This window comes from Lolium perenne, chromosome 1, assembly GCF_019359855.2.
Source record: "Lolium perenne isolate Kyuss_39 chromosome 1, Kyuss_2.0, whole genome shotgun sequence".
In the NCBI taxonomy this organism is placed as follows: Eukaryota; Viridiplantae; Streptophyta; class Magnoliopsida; order Poales; family Poaceae; genus Lolium; species Lolium perenne.
Window position 1 is genome coordinate 236,572,889 of NC_067244.2, and position 16,403 is coordinate 236,589,291.

The 16,403-nt window shown below is 51.6% G+C and overlaps 2 protein-coding genes and 1 pseudogene across 2 annotated transcripts; 2 read left to right on the forward strand and 1 right to left on the reverse strand.

The window, feature by feature from the left end:
- Positions 1–208: 208 nt before the first annotated feature.
- Positions 209–7,772, forward strand: LOC127337465 (uncharacterized). The gene is made up of 4 exons (XM_051364243.2): positions 209–296; positions 1,150–2,144; positions 2,556–2,571; positions 7,153–7,772. Exons 1-4 carry the CDS (start codon positions 209–211, stop codon positions 7,671–7,673), a joined length of 1,620 nt encoding a protein of 539 aa, XP_051220203.2. The 3' UTR covers positions 7,674–7,772.
- Positions 7,773–8,255: 483 nt separating this feature from the next.
- On the reverse strand, positions 8,256–16,325 carry LOC127337419 (type I inositol polyphosphate 5-phosphatase 1-like; annotated as a pseudogene).
- On the forward strand, positions 8,788–11,420 carry LOC127325477 (uncharacterized). Its single transcript, XM_051352293.2, has 3 exons — positions 8,788–8,888; positions 10,373–11,266; positions 11,374–11,420. Exons 1-3 carry the CDS (start codon positions 8,852–8,854, stop codon positions 11,418–11,420), a joined length of 978 nt encoding a protein of 325 aa, XP_051208253.1. The 5' UTR covers positions 8,788–8,851.
- Positions 16,326–16,403: the final 78 nt, after the last annotated feature.

Genomic DNA, 16,403 nt, shown 5'->3' on the forward strand with positions numbered 1-16,403 from the left:
GTGATCGTGGATGATCAGCGCAGCATCCGTGAAAAATTCGTCGTCCGAGTCCTCGTCGGACGACGTGTCGATGAAGTTCTTGAAGAAGTAGTCGTCGTCGCTGTCCACCATGATCTACAGATGAAAAGGGACAAATTTTAGTATTCCCATTTCATCGAACACGTCGCACGCGGAGGCCATCCGGTGCGTCCGTAGGGACCTGTAGGCCATGGCCGTCTCGGCCGACTTGCGGTCTGCAAACACGGTGCACGAGAGCTCACCTCCGGCGGCAACGGCGCAGCTGCGAACGGCGGGAGGTCTCGCGACAGTGGGAGGACAGCGGCGACGGCGACGGCGTCCTCCGACTCTGCTACGACGCGGCGAAAGCAGCGCGGGGCCGCGACCTATGCTTCCGCCCCGCTTGCCGGCGTGTCGACAACGGTGGCCGGCGTCGACGCCTCTCCCAAATCGCCGGTCCTTGGCTGGCGGCGGAGCGGTGGGAGATGTGTGCGAGGGGTTTGTGTTTTGGGAGACAGACAGGCGGGCCAGGGGCGGACAAGGGGAGGACGCGAGCGATCAGCATCCGGCGTCCGCGGCCACGCAAACTCGTCCCAGATTTGGGCCGGGTTTGGGTCGTCCCGGACGCCGCGGCCATCCGTTTTAGGGATAGGTCCGCGCGCTGGGCCGCATTTTTGTCCGGCTCGACCCAAACGGACGCGCGGGCGCGGTTTGGGTGCGCGGTTGGAGATGCCCTTACGCTCTTATTCTCTGGTCAATCACACAGCGCGCAGGGGCAAAAGAGTCTAAATTAGACTGCGCTAATTTTCGTGCTAATTCTCTTACACGCCTTATATATTGGGATGGAGGGAGTAATAAAGCGGGAAAATTCCAGCCCATTAATGAGATATCGGGCTGGGCTTATTTTCAATTTGCTCGATCTCGTTCGCAAATTCCAATTTCCAACCCTCGTCCAATTATTAAGAAAAAAAATCCCAACTTTCGTCTCGCCGACTCCGATTCCGCCGCGAGTCCGTCCGACCACCGCCCCCACCCTGAGCTCAGTATACAAGGTGGTTCCAGCTTCGATGCGGAATCGTCTATCCAATCGCGGCAGCCGCGAGCCAACTCGAAGCGCCTCCATCGCACTACTCGCCGCGTGGCCGGAGTGAGCTCCCTCATTGCGCCGGCGGCCGAAGGCGGCGCCCGGAGAAGACCGGATCAGCGCCCTCCCCGACGACCTCCTCCTCCTCGTCCTGCGCCGCCTCGACACCCGCGCGGCGCTCGGCACCGGGGTGCTCTCCAGGCGCTGGGCCGGCCTCCCCCGCGAGCTCGCCGCCCTCGATCTCAGGGTCAGCGACGTGCTCCCGCCGCGCTACCAACGGTGGCTCCTCCGCCACCGCGACATCTACAGCAAGGGGACCTTCATCTTGTACAGGCGCCGCCTCGCGCAGCACGAGTTCATGCCCAACATGACACGGTACGAGCGCCGCGCCATGCGCGCCTTCACCAGATCCCTCGAGGGCCTCTTGGCCGCCGGAGCTCGCCGGAGGGTCAGCAAGCTAAACCTCGAGTTCTTCACCACCCACAACACTGGCTGCATCGACCGGTTGGTCTCTCATGCCATGGATGATTGGGGCGTCGACGACCTCGAGGTCATCGCAAAGCCGACCTTCTACCAGCAAACCGTGCACACCTTCCCTAGCCATGGCCTCTGCGATGAGCCTGGCGCGTCACGCCTGCGAAGCCTCAAGCTTGTGTGCTGTGTGATCCCTCGGCGGCTGCACAGGTACGGCGCGCTCACTAGGCTCGTCCTGCAAGACGTAGCGGGGTCGCCGCCATCTGCTTACGAAAATGTCTTGGACTCGTGCCCACAGCTGCAGGTGGTGCACCTCAACTCCTGTCACTGCGACCGGGAGGCGGTCATGCTTTTGGATGCCCCCGAGTCGCAGATCAGGGAGCTCGTCGTGGACAATTGTGTGATCGGAACGGTATGGCTGAGGGATCTTCCCAACCTGGAGCAGCTGGCCTCCATGTGCACAAGACTCTGCATCGAGTCCGACGACTCAGTTCCAAGCCTCAGGCAATGGCACCTCACCCGCCGCCACGGCATCGAAGTGGAAGGGTTTCGCCAGTTGTTCCGGCGGCACCTGGAGCTTAACCCATTTGTTGAGCACACCCAGGACGTTGTTGTTTTAATCATGTAGTAGAGTAGTAGTAGCTAAGGTAGTAGAGTTCAAAACAAACTTGAACTCAGCCGTTGCTTAGTAGCTAAGATAGTAGAGTTCAAAACAAACTTGAACTCAGCCGTTGCTTAGTAGCTAAGGTAGTAGAGTTCAAATCAAATTTGAACTCCATCCCTAGGATAGACGGTTCCTGAGTCCTATATAAGGACATGTACTCATCACTTGTAAGATAAGCTATTACGTAGAGAAATAAATCAAGAGCTTCAGCATCATTCGTGTGTGTGCATACACCGTGAAACCTAACAATTGGTATCAGAGCCAGGTTGGGAGATGTCGGCACCACCACCTCTCCAGCAGCGGCGTGCGTCCGCAACCCCTCCTCCGGCAAACGAGCGACGGCGATCGCCAAGTCGGGGACGGAGCAGGGTGCGACACGGCGGGGGCGAGGTCGTGGTACAGCGGGAGGTGATCCGCGAGATGACTAGCGGCGGAGGCGGCGGTACGAGCCTCGTCTTCCCGATGCTCAAGCGCGGAGACTACACCAACTGGGCCATGGTGATGGAGGTGAACCTGCAAGCGGCATCGCTCTGGGACGCGATCGAGGACGCCGCAGTCTCTCGGCGAGAGGACAAGCAGGCCTTGGCGGCACTGCTCCGCTCCACTCCACCCGAGATGCATCCAATGCTGATCGGGAAGGGGAGCGCTAAGGCGGCGTGGGAGGCGATCAAGGTGCAGCACCAGGGCAACGATCGTGTCCGCGATTCACGCATGCGGCGGCTCCGTACTGAATTCGAGACGATCGCCTTCAAGGATGGCGAGCGCATCGATGAGTTCGGGTTGCGCATCACGAACCTCGCCGCCACCATGCGCTCCCTCGGGGATACCTGCGATGATGAGAAGATAGTAAGGAAATTCCTCTCTGTCGTCCCAAAACAGTTTGTGCAGATCGCTTTCTCGATGGAGACGATGATGAACCCGGCCACACTCACCGTGGAGGAGGTTGTCGGACACCTTCGGGCCGTCGAGGATCGCCTGAACCCTGAGCAGGACACCACTGCCTCCGGTGGCAACTTGCTGCTGACAGAGAAGCAGTGGGAGGACAGAAGGAGCAAGCAGCGGGGAGGCGACTCTGGCAGGAACGGTGGCGGTGGACAAAAGGGTGGCAAGCCACCGCCCAAGTCCTCGCTATCGCAAGGCTCCAGCAGCAACGCTGACCGCGTAAACTGCCACTATTGTGGCAAGAAGGGGCACTGGAAGCGTGACTGCCGCAAGAAGCAGCGGGACGAAGCTGCTGCGGTGGCGCACCTGATCCAGGACGAGAATGGCGGAAAAGCAGACCCGGAGCTGCACATGGCCACCATCGTCGAGCTCGCATCTCCTGCACCGCTGGTGCAGGCCTCCTCGACATCGGCGATCCACCCGCACCGCCTACGGGGAGCAGGTGTATCTCAATGAGGAGCGCGCCCGCGTCGTGTTCAGGCGCACGTCGCACGACACTGACGCAGCATGGTACCTCGACACGGGAGCGTCGAACCACATGACCGGCGACGACAGCGTCTTCGCCGAGCTGGACAGGACTGTCTCCGGCAAGGTGCGCTTCGGCGACGGATCGGTTGTCGACATCTGTGGCCGCGGAACCGTCCTCTTCGTCATCAACAACGAGCGACATCACGAGCTGGCCAGCGTGTACTGGATCCCACGGCTCAAGTCGAACATCGTCAGCATTGGGCAGCTAGACGAGCTCGGGTACCCCACCCACGTCGAGCACGGCTACATGGAGGTCCGCGATCGTGCCAAGGTCTTGATCGCCAAGGTGCCAAGGACGACGAACAAACTCTACGTGGCGCAGCTCCAAATCGTGCAGCCAGTGTGTCTGGCGGCGCACGCCAACGACGACGCGTGGCGCTGGCACTCACGCTTCGTCCATCAGAGCTTCGATAGCCTCGAGAAGATGTCGAGGAAGGGAGTGGTGCGCGGTCTCCCCACCATCAGCCATGCCGAGCAGCTTTGCGAAGCCTGCATCGCGGGGAAGCACCGGCGCTCCCCATTTCCTGCAGCAACCAAGTACCGTGCCACGACGCCTCTTGAGCTCGTGCACGGTGACCTCTGCGGTCCAATCTCGCCAGCAACACCGGGAGGGAAGAAGTACTTCCTCTTGCTCGTCGACGACAACAGCCGGTACATGTGGCTGTACCTGCTCAGGTCGAAGGATGAGGCAGCTGCGACAATTCGGCGTTTCCAGGCCGAGATGGAGAAGGAGACGCAGCGTCCTCTGCGCGTGCTCCGCACTGATCGGGGCGGCGAGTTCACGGCGAATGAGTTCGCCGAGTGGTGCGCAGAGCATGGCGTCCAGCGTCACCTCACTGCCCCCTATTCTCCACAACAGAATGGGGTAGTGGAACGGCGGAACCAGACGATCGTTGGCGCCGTCCGGAGCATGCTCAAGGCGAAATCCGTCCCAGCTAAGTTCTGGGGAGAAGCGGCAGCAACAGCGGTGTTCGTCCTAAACAGATCCTTGACAAGGAGCCTGGAAGGGAAGACACCATTTGAAGCCTGGTATGGCAGAAAACCTAGCGTTCACTTTCTTCGCGTATTCGGCTGCAAGGCATACGCGAAGGAGACGAAACCAGGCTTGAAAAAGCTTGAGGACCGCAGTCGCCCGATGGTGATGCTTGGGTATGAGGAAGGAAGCAAGGCGTATCGCCTATATGACCCGGAGAAGAAGTGCCTCCATGTCTCCCGCGACGTCATCTTCGACGAGGCCGCGAGCTAGGATTGGGGAGAGCACAATGACGGCGCCGCCACTCTCGCTGTGGAGAGTTGGACGATGTCGCAACCAACGGCAGCACCGTCGGAGAAACCAGCTGAAGCGGCACCTGCATCAAGCTCTCCTTCGCCGTCACCACAGGTAGCATCGGCTCCGACTGGGCCGCCATTGGTGGGTCGGCCCATCTCTGCGGCATCAGACCAGCCCGTGCGTTTCGTCTCTCCACCAGCAGATGGAGGCATCGAGAATCTGGATGCTGGAGTTGACCCAAGTCTCGCTCGCTACCGCAACATTCGAGACTTCCTCAACCCAGATGAGGAGAATCCAGGGCGGGCGGAGCGCCTCCTCCTCACTCCCACAGGCGAGCCAGCAACGCTCGCCGAGGCCGAAGGAGACGAAGATTGGCGACTCGCCATGGTCGATGAGCTGCAGTCAATCGAGGAGAACCAGACATGGTCATTTGCTGATCTGCCGCCGGGTCACAAGCCCATCGGATTGAAGTGGATCTTCAAGCTCAAGCGTGACGCCGACGGTCACGTCCTCAAGCACAAGGCCAGGCTCGTCGCGAAGGGATACGTCCAGCGGCTAGGGATTGACTTCGATGAAGTCTTTGCCCCCGTTGCGCGACTGGACTCTGTAAGGCTCCTGATTGCCGTCGCTGCCCAATTCAAGTGGGAGGTCCACCACATGGACGTGAAGACGGCATTCCTCAACGGTGATTTGGGGGAGGAAGTGTATGTGACTCAGCCGCCAGGATTCGTCGACGGCAACAACTCGAGCAAGGTGATGCGCCTCCACAAGGCACTCTACGGTCTCCGTCAGGCCCCGCGCGCATGGAACACCAAGCTCCATGCCGTGCTGGTGTCACTCGGTTTCGTGCGGAGTGCTTCGGAGCATGCCGTGTACACTCGTGGAGAGGGTGACTCACGACTCCTGCTCGGCGTCTACGTCGACGATCTCGTCGTCACAGGAGGGAGCACCACTGCAATCTCAAGCTTCAAGCAGCAGATGTGCAGCAAGTTCAAGATGAGCGACCTGGGCTTGCTCACCTGTGCACTGGAATCGAGGTATGTCAGGCTCCTGGCCACATCACGCTGAAGCAGAGTGCCTTCGCAGCGAAGGTGCTCGAAAAGGCGGGCATGGCTGACTGCAACGCAGCTCATGTGCCGATGGAACCAAGGCTGAAGCTCTCGAAGAGGAGCACGAATCCTCCGATCGACGTCACGCTGTACCGCAGCATTGTCGGCAGTCTGCGTTACCTCGTGCACACGAGGCCGGACATCAGCTTCGCCGTTGGCATGGTGAGCCGCTTCATGGAAGCGCCCACCACGGAGCACCTGAGTGCTGTGAAGCACCTGCTCCGCTACATTGCGGGGACGATCGACACCGGCTGTTCGTTCTCCTCCGCGCCAGAAGGTGCACACCTGATCGGCTACAGCGATGCAGATCATGCTGGTGATATCGATGACAGGAAGAGTACTACAGGTACACTCTTCTTCTTCGGAAATTGCCCAGTGTCATGGCAGAGCCAGAAGCAAAGGGTGGTGGCATTGTCGTCCTGCGAATCTGAGTACATCGCAGCTGCGACGACGGCGTGTCAAGGTGTTTGGCTCGGCCGTTTGCTCGGCGACTTGCTGGGATCTGCTCCTCTCGTCGCTAATCTGCTCGTGGACAATAAGTCTGCGATCCAACTATGCAAGAATCCAGTGTACCATGACCGTAGCAAGCACATCGACACGCGGTACCACTACATCAGGGACTGCATTGAGGATGGAACTGTCACGGTCGAGTACATCGGCACAGAAGACCAACTCGCAGATATTCTGACCAAGGCACTTGGTCGCGTTCAGTTTCAAAATCTGCGAGAAAGAATTGGCGTCATCAACCTCTACCGCAACTAGATTAGGGGGAGAATTGTTGTTTTAATCATGTTGCTAGTAGAGTAGTAGTAGCTAAGGTAGTAGACTTTAAAACAAACTTGAACTCAGCCGTTGCTTAGTAGCTAAGGTAGTAGAGTTCAAAACAAACTTGAACTCAGCCGTTGCTTAGTAGCTAAGGTAGTAGAGTTCAAATCAAATTTGAACTCCATCCCTAGGATAGACGGTTCCTGAGTCCTATATAAGGACATGTACTCATCACTTGTAAGATAAGCTATTACGTAGAGAAATAAATCAAGAGCTTCAGCATCACTCGTGTGTGTGCATACACCGTGAAACCTAACAGACGTTACCGACCTGATTATCCGGTTCACCGGTCCCGACAGATGGATCGTGCCGTCTAGCTCGCCGTCGTCGCTGCTACCTAACCTTAGGCGGCTGCTCGTTGCCGATGTGCCTTCGTCCTGGGACGTCTCCTGGCCCCGTGCTCTCCTCGAGATGGCGCCTGCCCTCGAGACCTTTCACATCCACATTGCCTCTATCCCGGAGGAGCCCAACAACGAGGAAATAATATCCTGGCACCCGACTAAGCTTCGGCAGCATCGCTTGAAGGAGTTTGTGATGGCTGGTTTCCAGGGAGCCGAGAGGCAGATCTACCTTGTCAAGTTTGTCATGGAAGTATGCACAGCGTTGCGCCATGTCGCCATGTTCAGGAATGGGCATGCTCAGGACAAGGGGCACTGGGACTGGGAGATGGTGACGCAGCACCACTCATGGACCCAGGAAGAGAAGGACGCCACGCTCAACCAGATTATGGGCGCGGTATCTTCCGCAGCCGCAGCTCCAGTTCAAGTGGTTTTAGGCTGATCCTCGTGTGTTTGGGCCTGTCTTGCGATCCCCTCCTAATGTACTACTCCATATCCCTGTTTTACTAGCTCTAACTTGTAGCATAGTAATGTATTCCATGTCCCTGTTTTATTTGATGAAATGTATAATGTGTTGCTCAAATAATGTTTTCGCTAGCTGTTCATCCAAAATGTTATTACGAAGTTATTTGCATCAACCTTTAGAAGTTTGGAAATATCAGATAACTTTAAGAGGATTAAAAGCAATGCACTCCTTTCTTATATTTTAAGAACCTATGAACATGTCATGTTGATTTTCATCCTTGCCAGAAATTGATCAGAGTACAATTGATTCTCTTCTGAAGTGTTTTACTAGCTATATTCTTTTTTATTTACTAGATGTAAAAAATGACCATGTTTATGTATCAATTTGATGGGGGGAATTCTCCCCCACACCCATCCCTAGTGCTATGCATCAAACTGCAACCCCGGCCTACTTGCATCTGTACATTTTACTAACTTGTTTGAAATACCGGCATTGTCCTTTGGTCACTGCACCTTGAGCTAAGAACTTGCATCTTCTCTCACTTCCAGTGGTCTTTATTCAACAAGTATTTTTCTTCTTCAATAATAGATGATCCTCTGCCTCCAAATCAGTGAATGATAGCTTCCTGCAACTTTCTGTGGGATAAAACTCCAACCTCTGCCATGTAGATTGCAGACACCGGGTGGTGATCAGAAAGGTTGAGCTCCGCCACCTTGTCAGATGCTAACCTGATACCCTTTCCGTGTGAAAGAATCCGATCACACCTAAGACAAGTAGGAAAGATTTAATCTCGGTTCACATGACCAAGCATGAGCTACTATGAATCTTACCAGATTTATATGCAAATTGAAAGGCAGGACTATAACTAGGAGGACATCATGTTAGGATGATCTCCACGTGATCGATCCCAACGGATCGATAACGAGTCCTTGACCTCGTCCGCGCCCTGATCGGGGGCGTCCAACTCTCTTATGGTTGGTGGGCCCCTGTGACCTGCGCTATATAAAGAGGTGGGGGCCGGGGCACACGGTACGAGGTTGGTCGCGCCGCCAGTCACCCCACCGATATTCCCTATCGATCTAGGGTTAGCGCAGTGCTCACGGGAAGCTCTGCCACCGCCGCCACTGCACGCCCACGCCACTCGCGCCGTCACCATGGACAACGGCTCGAGCTCCTCCTCGAAGGGAGAAGGTATGTCTCCAAATCCTCTCGATCTCTCTCAGATACGAAGTCATACAACACAGACACAGTACCTACCGGCATTAGATCTACACTAGTCGTTCCTAGAGTCAAACATTGGTTTCAGATCTCAGTCTAGTATTGTAGATCTTTTGTTTCGGTTAGAAAAGAAATCAAAAAGCAAACCCTAGATCGTCCCGTACCCCATACTGCAAAAGAAAAGCAAAGTTCACCGGCCAGGCCATTGGGCTCGCCGGCAAAGTCTGTGCCGCCGCAAGGCCACGCCGCCCCACTCGATCCCGATGCGCATCGGCATGCCGAGGCATCGGGAAGAAGGGCTACTCTTTTTTGCGCAAGCGAAACGGAGCAAAGTGAAAGAAAAGCTCACCGGCTTACCGTGCTGCGGCACGTCGCCGGCAAAGAAAGGGCACCACCACTGCACCACTTGGCGGCGGTGCGCCCACCACTCGGATGGACGCACTCACCGACAAGAGGCACAGGGGGGCGCCGCTGCATCTCGTTTCGGTTTTGGCCGACGGGATCTGGTGTCTGCGGGCTGGGAGAGCCCCGATGCCGCCGGACCCGAGCGCGCGTGCGGGAGGTGAAGCCTCTGCGCAGCCGCCGGAGTTCGAAGAGAAAGGGAAAGGGCGGGCGGCGCCGTCGGCTAGCCGCCAGCAACCACGCGGACGAGCGCGCGGGAGGCTGCTGCGGGGCGCGGCTGCGGGCGCGGCTGCGTGCTGCCGTCGTCGGCAGAGAGCGCCGGCAGGGCGAGCAGCCGGGTGGGGCGAGCCAACGGCTCTCCGCCGCCGCCGCCGCCGGAACAGAGAAAAGAGACAGGGGGCTCGGGAGAAATGTTTTAGGGTTAGGGTTTTTCAGCCGTTTGGCCGTTTTTTTATACCCACGAAAGTAAAGGGCAGCCGACGGATCGAATCCGACGGCCAGTGAGTGCCTCCGCGTGGGCACCATGTGCGGGCCGCGTCGGCGCCGTGTGCGGGCCGCGTGGGCTGCGCTGGCCAGGCCGCGGGCGGGCCGGAGGAAGGCCGCGGCAGCAGGTCTGCTGGCCGCGTGGGCGCCGCGTCTGCCAACCGTGTGGGCGGCGCGTTGCTGCGCATCACTCGCCGCGTGCGGGCCGCGTGGGCCGCGACAGTAACAGTCAGTTTCACAGTTTTTTACAGTTTTATTAATTACAGAGGCACTTTTAGGCAGTTTTGGGTCATTTTTTGGCCAAAATTTTGTCTAGTTTTTTCATAATAAATAGGACCAACGAAATATTTGTTCAGAAATTAAAAAGTAAAGGAAATGCCTCTAAAAAGTTCAAAGTTTAAAGTTTAAAATTCACAGTTTCCGCTGCAAATAGCAATGATATGTGCATTTATCTCTATTTCTGCCCAACGGTGATATAGTTTTATTTGCATTAACAGTTGCATGTTTTAATTCGGACCAACGTTGGATTATAATTTGCAATTGTACTGTTCTCACTTCTTTGTGGTTTTCAGGAGGGTTCTACTTGATGAGCTGCATCAAGGATGTTCCCACCCTTAGAGGGGATAACTACACAGAATGGAGGAAGAAGGTGGATTTCGCCTTCGTCTGTGCTGAGGTGGACTGGGTGGTTGACACACCGCAGCCCATCAAGCCTACTGACCCCGTCAGAGCTGACGGGGATACTGATGATGCATGGGCTAAAAAGAAAAGGGACCATGCTCCTGTGGAGATGTCCTACACTCTAGAGAACAGAAAGTGGCAGACTGCCAACAAAAAGTGCATGGCATTCATAAAGAATACAATTGAGAACGCCATAGTGGGCTCAATTACAGAGTGTGCTTCCGCCAGGGAGTACCTACAAAAGATAAAGAGCCAGTTCACTGGTTCTTCAAAGACATATGCAACCCAGCTGTTGAAGCAGCTGGTGACAGAAAAGTATACTGGAGGTGCACATGGCATCAGGGAGCACATCCTCAGGATGAGCAACATGGCTGCAAAGCTGAAGCCCATGGATGCTGACCTGGAGCTGAAGCCTGCACTTCTGGTTCACTTGGTGATGGCTTCATTGCCACAACAGTTTGACAACTTTGTCATCAATTACAACATGAGCCCTGAGAAATGGGACATTGAAAAGTCCATTGCCATGTGTGTGCAAGAGGAGGATAGACTCAAGGCACAGAATGGAGGTACCATCAATTATGTGAAGGACAATAAGAAAAGGCCCTTCACACCAAGAAACAATGGTTCTCCTTCCAAGCCATATGCAAAAGCCCCAATGCAGCATCATCAGAAGTTCCAGCACAGGCAACTGCCAGTGAACAAAGATCAGTGCCTTCACTGTCAGAAGACTGGGCACTACAAGAAAGACTGCCCAGAATGGCTGAAAGAATTAATGGCAAAGAAAGGTAACAATTTAGTTTCCTTTGTAAATGAATCCTTGTATACACAGTTTTCGAAATCTACTTGGTGGATTGACTCAGGTGCAACTGTTCATGTTGCAAATTCTTTACAGGGATTCCATTCGACGAGGACTATGAAAAGAGGCGAAGGATGCGTTGAAGTCGCGAATGGAATTCAAGCAGAAGTTGAAGCTGTTGGCGACGTCCTCTTGGAGCTAGCTGATGGCTTGACTATTCTGCTTAGAGATGTCTTATTTGTTCCTTCCATATATAGAAATTTAATAAGTGTATCGCGCTTAGATAAAGACAGTTATCAATGTTATTTTGGACATGGAAAATGTGCCATATGGTGTAATAATTCTTATGTTGGGGTTGCTATACTCCATGATGAGCTTTATTTATTGTCCTTGCGTGAAAAAGTATTGTCTGTGTGTAAAGTGAATGAACAAATACCCTCGTCGGAAACAGAAGGAAAGAAAAGGAAAAGAACTGATGAATCATCGAAATTATGGCACTGTCGCCTAGGCCATATTTCGAGGGGGAGAATAGAAAGACTCGTTAAAAATGATATTCTTCCTCCATTAGAATTCTCAGACATAGAACAGTGCATCGATTGCATTAAAGGAAAATTTGTAAAGCAAATTAAAAAGGGTGCAAATCGAAGCACAGCAACACTAAAAATAATTCACACCGATATATGTGGACCATTTCCTGTGAAAATTGTGGATGGCTATGATTCGTTCATAACATTCACGGATGATTACTCCCGATATGGTTATATTTATCCAATAAAAGAAAGAACAGAAGCGTTGGATAAATTCAAAATATTCAAAGCTGAAGTTGAAAATCAGCATGATAAAAGAATAAAGATAGTCAGGTCTGATCGTGGAGGGGAGTACTACGGTCGACATACTCCATATGGCCAAGTCCCTGGACCTTTTGCAAGGTTTCTACAGGAGACTGGAATAATCGCCCAGTACTCGATGCCGGGCGAACCTCAGCAGAATGGGGTAGCTGAAAGGCGCAACCGTACCCTCATGGATATGGTGCGCAGTATGATGAGCTATTCCACCCTACCATTGGGATTGTGGATTGAGGCGTTAAAAACCTCTATTCACATTCTAAACAGAGTACCAAGCAAATCGGTGCCCAAAACGCCGTATGAGCTATGGACAGGGAGAGTGCCTTCTCTAAACCACCTGAAAGTGTGGGGGAGCCCTGCTGAGGCCAAAGTATTCAATCCAAGTATCGCAAAGTTAGATACCAAAACAGTCAGCTGCCATTTTATTGGCTATCCTGAAAAGTCAAAAGGTTATCGTTTCTACTGTCCAGAGAAATACACAAAGTTTGTGGAAACGAGACATGCTGTCTTCTTAGAAGACGAAATGATGAGGGGGAGCATGGTAGCTCGGAAAATTGATCTTGAGGAGAAGAGGGTGCATGCACCTAATCCGATGACTCAGGAGCCATTTTTTGCGCTACCATGTGCACTGCATCTGACGATCCTGCGATTGTGGTGCAAGCGCCTGTTGTGACTCCACCCATGACAACGATGAGTGAAAATTCGGAACCTGTCCGTCAGGAGCCGAATGAACCATTGGTTGAGCATGAAAGGGAGCAACAACAGCCACCTCCAGAAGCTGAGCCACAAGTTGAGGAACAGAATGCTCCAGAGATTGAGGCCCCTAGAAGGTCTACAAGAGCTAGAAAATCAGCCATTTCGACTGATTACAAAGTTTACAACACAGTTCATATGGAAGGTGATCCCACTTCATATGAAGAAGCCATGAGAAGCCCAAATTCATCAAAGTGGGTGGAGGCCATGGAAGACGAAATGAGGTCGATGAGTGCCAACCATGTTTGGGACTTAGAGAATATTCCTAAAGGAGCCAAAACTGTGGGCTGCAAATGGGTCTACAAAATAAAATATGACTCCAATGGGAATGTTGAAAAGTATAAAGCACGACTTGTGGCAAAAGGATTTACACAAAGAGAAGGGATAGATTACAATGAGACATTTTCTCCGGTCTCATGTAAGGATTCCTTCAGAATCATCATGGCACTAGTTGCACATTTTGATTTAGAGTTGCATCAAATGGATGTAAAGACGGCATTTCTAAACGGGGATTTAGAAGAAAATGTATACATGAAACAACCTAAGGGTTTTATCATGGAAGGCAAGGAAGAAATGGGATGCCGCCTAAAGAAATCCATTTATGGATTAAAGCAAGCCTCCAGACAGTGGTATCTAAAGTTCAATGAGACAATTAAGAGATTTGGATTTAAAGAAAATATTGAGGACAATTGCGTTTATGCAAAGTTTAAAAGTGGGAAATATATTTTCCTAATCTTGTATGTGGATGATATTCTGCTTGCCAGCAGTGATGTTAGTCTACTGCAAGAGACAAAGAAGTTCTTGTCCTCAAATTTTGATATGAAAGATCTTGGTGAAGCGTCATATGTTTTGGGCATAGAAATTCACCGAGATAGAAACAATGGAGTATTAGGACTATCGCAAAAGGCTTATTTAGAAAAGATTCTAAGTAAGTATAATATGCATAAGTGCAGTGCCACACCTGCCCCTATAGTCAAGGGCGACAGTTTTGGGAAACATCAAAGTCCCCAAAATCAATACGAGCTCGATCAAATGAAAGCGGTTCCATATGCTTCGGCTATTGGAAGCCTACAGTATGCACAAGTGTGCACTCGCCCTGACTTAGCATTTATCACCGGAGTACTCGGTAGATATCAAGAAAATCCAGGTTTTGAACACTGGAAAATGGTAAAGAAGGCATTGCGTTATGTGAAAGGCACAAAGAGTTACATGTTAACATACAGAAGATCTGATTCCCTAGAAATAAGAGGGTATTCAGATGCAGATTTTGCGGGGGATAAAGATGATAGAAAATCCACATCTGGATATGTATTCACCCTCGCAGTGGGAGCTATTTCGTGGAGAAGCTCCAAACAGACCATAGTTGCATCATCCACGATGTATGCAGAATTTATAGCATGTTATGAAGCCACGGGGCAGGCATTATGGTTAAAGAAATTTATACCCGACTTGAAAGTGGTAGATTGTATTGACAAACCACTAAAGATGTACTGCGACAATGAGCCTGCACTATTTTATGCTCACAACAACAAGTCGAGTAATGCTACTAAACCGATTGAGGTTAAGTATTATGTTGTGAAACACAAGGTCCAGGATCAAACTATAAGTCTCGAGCATATAAGGACAAAAGATATGCTTGCGGAACCGCTAACGAAAGGCTTACCACCCAGCGTGTTCAAGGAGCACGTAGCCGGCATGGGTTTAAGGGAAAGTCTTACCTATCCTGGATCATAAGAGGCCCAAAAGTAAAAGAATTTGTTTCAAAACAGAGAAGTGTATTGTGGCTGTCTGATTCTATCGGCAATAGAGCTGTGACGATGAAACATGCCCTATGGACTGATCCAAAATGAAACGAATAAAGTGAAAGTATAAAGTTAAAAGAAAAGTTGAGATCAAGGGGAGAATGTTAGGATGATCTCCACGTGATCGATCCCAACGGATCGATAACGAGTCCTTGACCTCGTCCGCGCCCTGATCGGGGGCGTCCAACTCTCTTATGGTTGGTGGGCCCCTGTGACCTGCGCTATATAAAGAGGTGGGGGCCGGGGCACACGGTACGAGGTTGGTCGCGCCGCCAGTCACCCCACCGATATTCCCTATCGATCTAGGGTTAGTGCAGTGCTCACGGGAAGCTCTGCCACCGCCGCCACTGCACGCCCACGCCACTCGCGCCGTCGCCATGGATAACGGCTCGAGCTCCTCCTCGAAGGGAGAAGGTATGTCTCCAATTCCTCTCGATCTCTCTCAGATACGAAGTCATACAACACAGACACAGTACCTACCGGCATTAGATCTACACTAGTCGTTTATAGAGTCAAACACATCATACCATGCATGTGTTCTTCTTGCAGATTGTGGCTCGTCACTTGCATACTATTCCGAGTTAAATTCATATTTATACGTCGGGGGAAAGCTGATCGCCCCTTCTATCCAGCCTTCAAATGTACGCCCTTTCATCAGTTCGCTTCTTAGCTGTCACAGCAAAAACATGAGCTGGATATTCTACAAGTAGTTATAAATCCACTGGGAAACCAAGTTACCTGATCATTGTCGAACAATCGATTCCAGTCCTGTCTTGGGATGAGCTCATGCGTACTTTAAAATGAAAGGTTGAGTCGGTAGTTGAGATCCCTAAAACATATAATCCTTCTGAAATTTTGGAATGGTGCAAACCATAATCTTGGGTTGCATCAGCTATACAGCAGTGGATACACTCAGATGAAATCCTGGTTGGGTGCAAACTTTTGGAGTATAGCAACGATTCCATGACACAAGTTTGCTAACTTACTTGTGGTCATGTATTCCCTTAGGCATGCACACTCCATGATTTGGGTTAAGTGTTCTTCGAAGGATTTCTTCAACATCTGCATTTCTTTTATTAGATTTGCGTCCTTTTCACCAGAGGTCAAATGGCAACATAAAAAGCAAAAGGGTGTCTGATATATAGACATGCTGACCTGGACTGATATTTAACCCTGGAGCATATAAGAAACAAATTTATCCGCAGCTGAATCTAGTAACAACTTATACGAGCAAGTCAATGAAACTTTCTAAGGCATGAAGTACAATCAAATCGAAAATGAATGGCAGAAAGAAAATATGATTAAGTTTGGTACTTGCCTTGTTACCAATATAACCCATCGCGCCTACACCTACTGTTGATACTCTCAAATTCTGAATGTGCTTTCTAGGACCTCTCAGAATCCATATCGAAAGATATATTCCCACCATTTGCTTGCTTATTATCCTTACAAAATATGGCCTTTTCTGTTTAACTGATCTATGATCGATACTGACATCATGGTCATGTGTCAGTAAAGTAAATGATGCACCGTCTTGAAGTAGGTGGACTCCACTATCATTAGTAGCAGGGTTATTTTCTTGTTCAATCAATGGATGAGGTTCCCCATCACTTTCATTGTCAGGCTCACTAAGCAAGTCATCTTCCATCACAAGATAATCTGATGGATTAAAGTTTGATGGTGAAGGAGGATCACTGTGACATTTATGCTTCGGCTTATATGGACA

Bases quoted from the DNA above. Each gene is read 5' to 3' on its own strand.
- LOC127337465 (XM_051364243.2), top strand. From the start codon at position 209: ATGGCCGTCTCGGCCGACTTGCGGTCTGCAAACACGGTGCACGAGAGC. The intron at 297-1,149 runs GTCTCGCGACAG...GGCCGGAGTGAG, and splicing joins GCAGCTGCGAACGGCGGGAG to CTCCCTCATTGCGCCGGCGG.
- LOC127325477 (XM_051352293.2), top strand. From the start codon at position 8,852: ATGGACAACGGCTCGAGCTCCTCCTCGAAGGGAGAAG. The intron at 8,889-10,372 runs GTATGTCTCCAA...TGTGGTTTTCAG, and splicing joins CTCCTCCTCGAAGGGAGAAG to GAGGGTTCTACTTGATGAGC. The intron at 11,267-11,373 runs GTAACAATTTAG...AATTCTTTACAG, and splicing joins AGAATTAATGGCAAAGAAAG to GGATTCCATTCGACGAGGAC.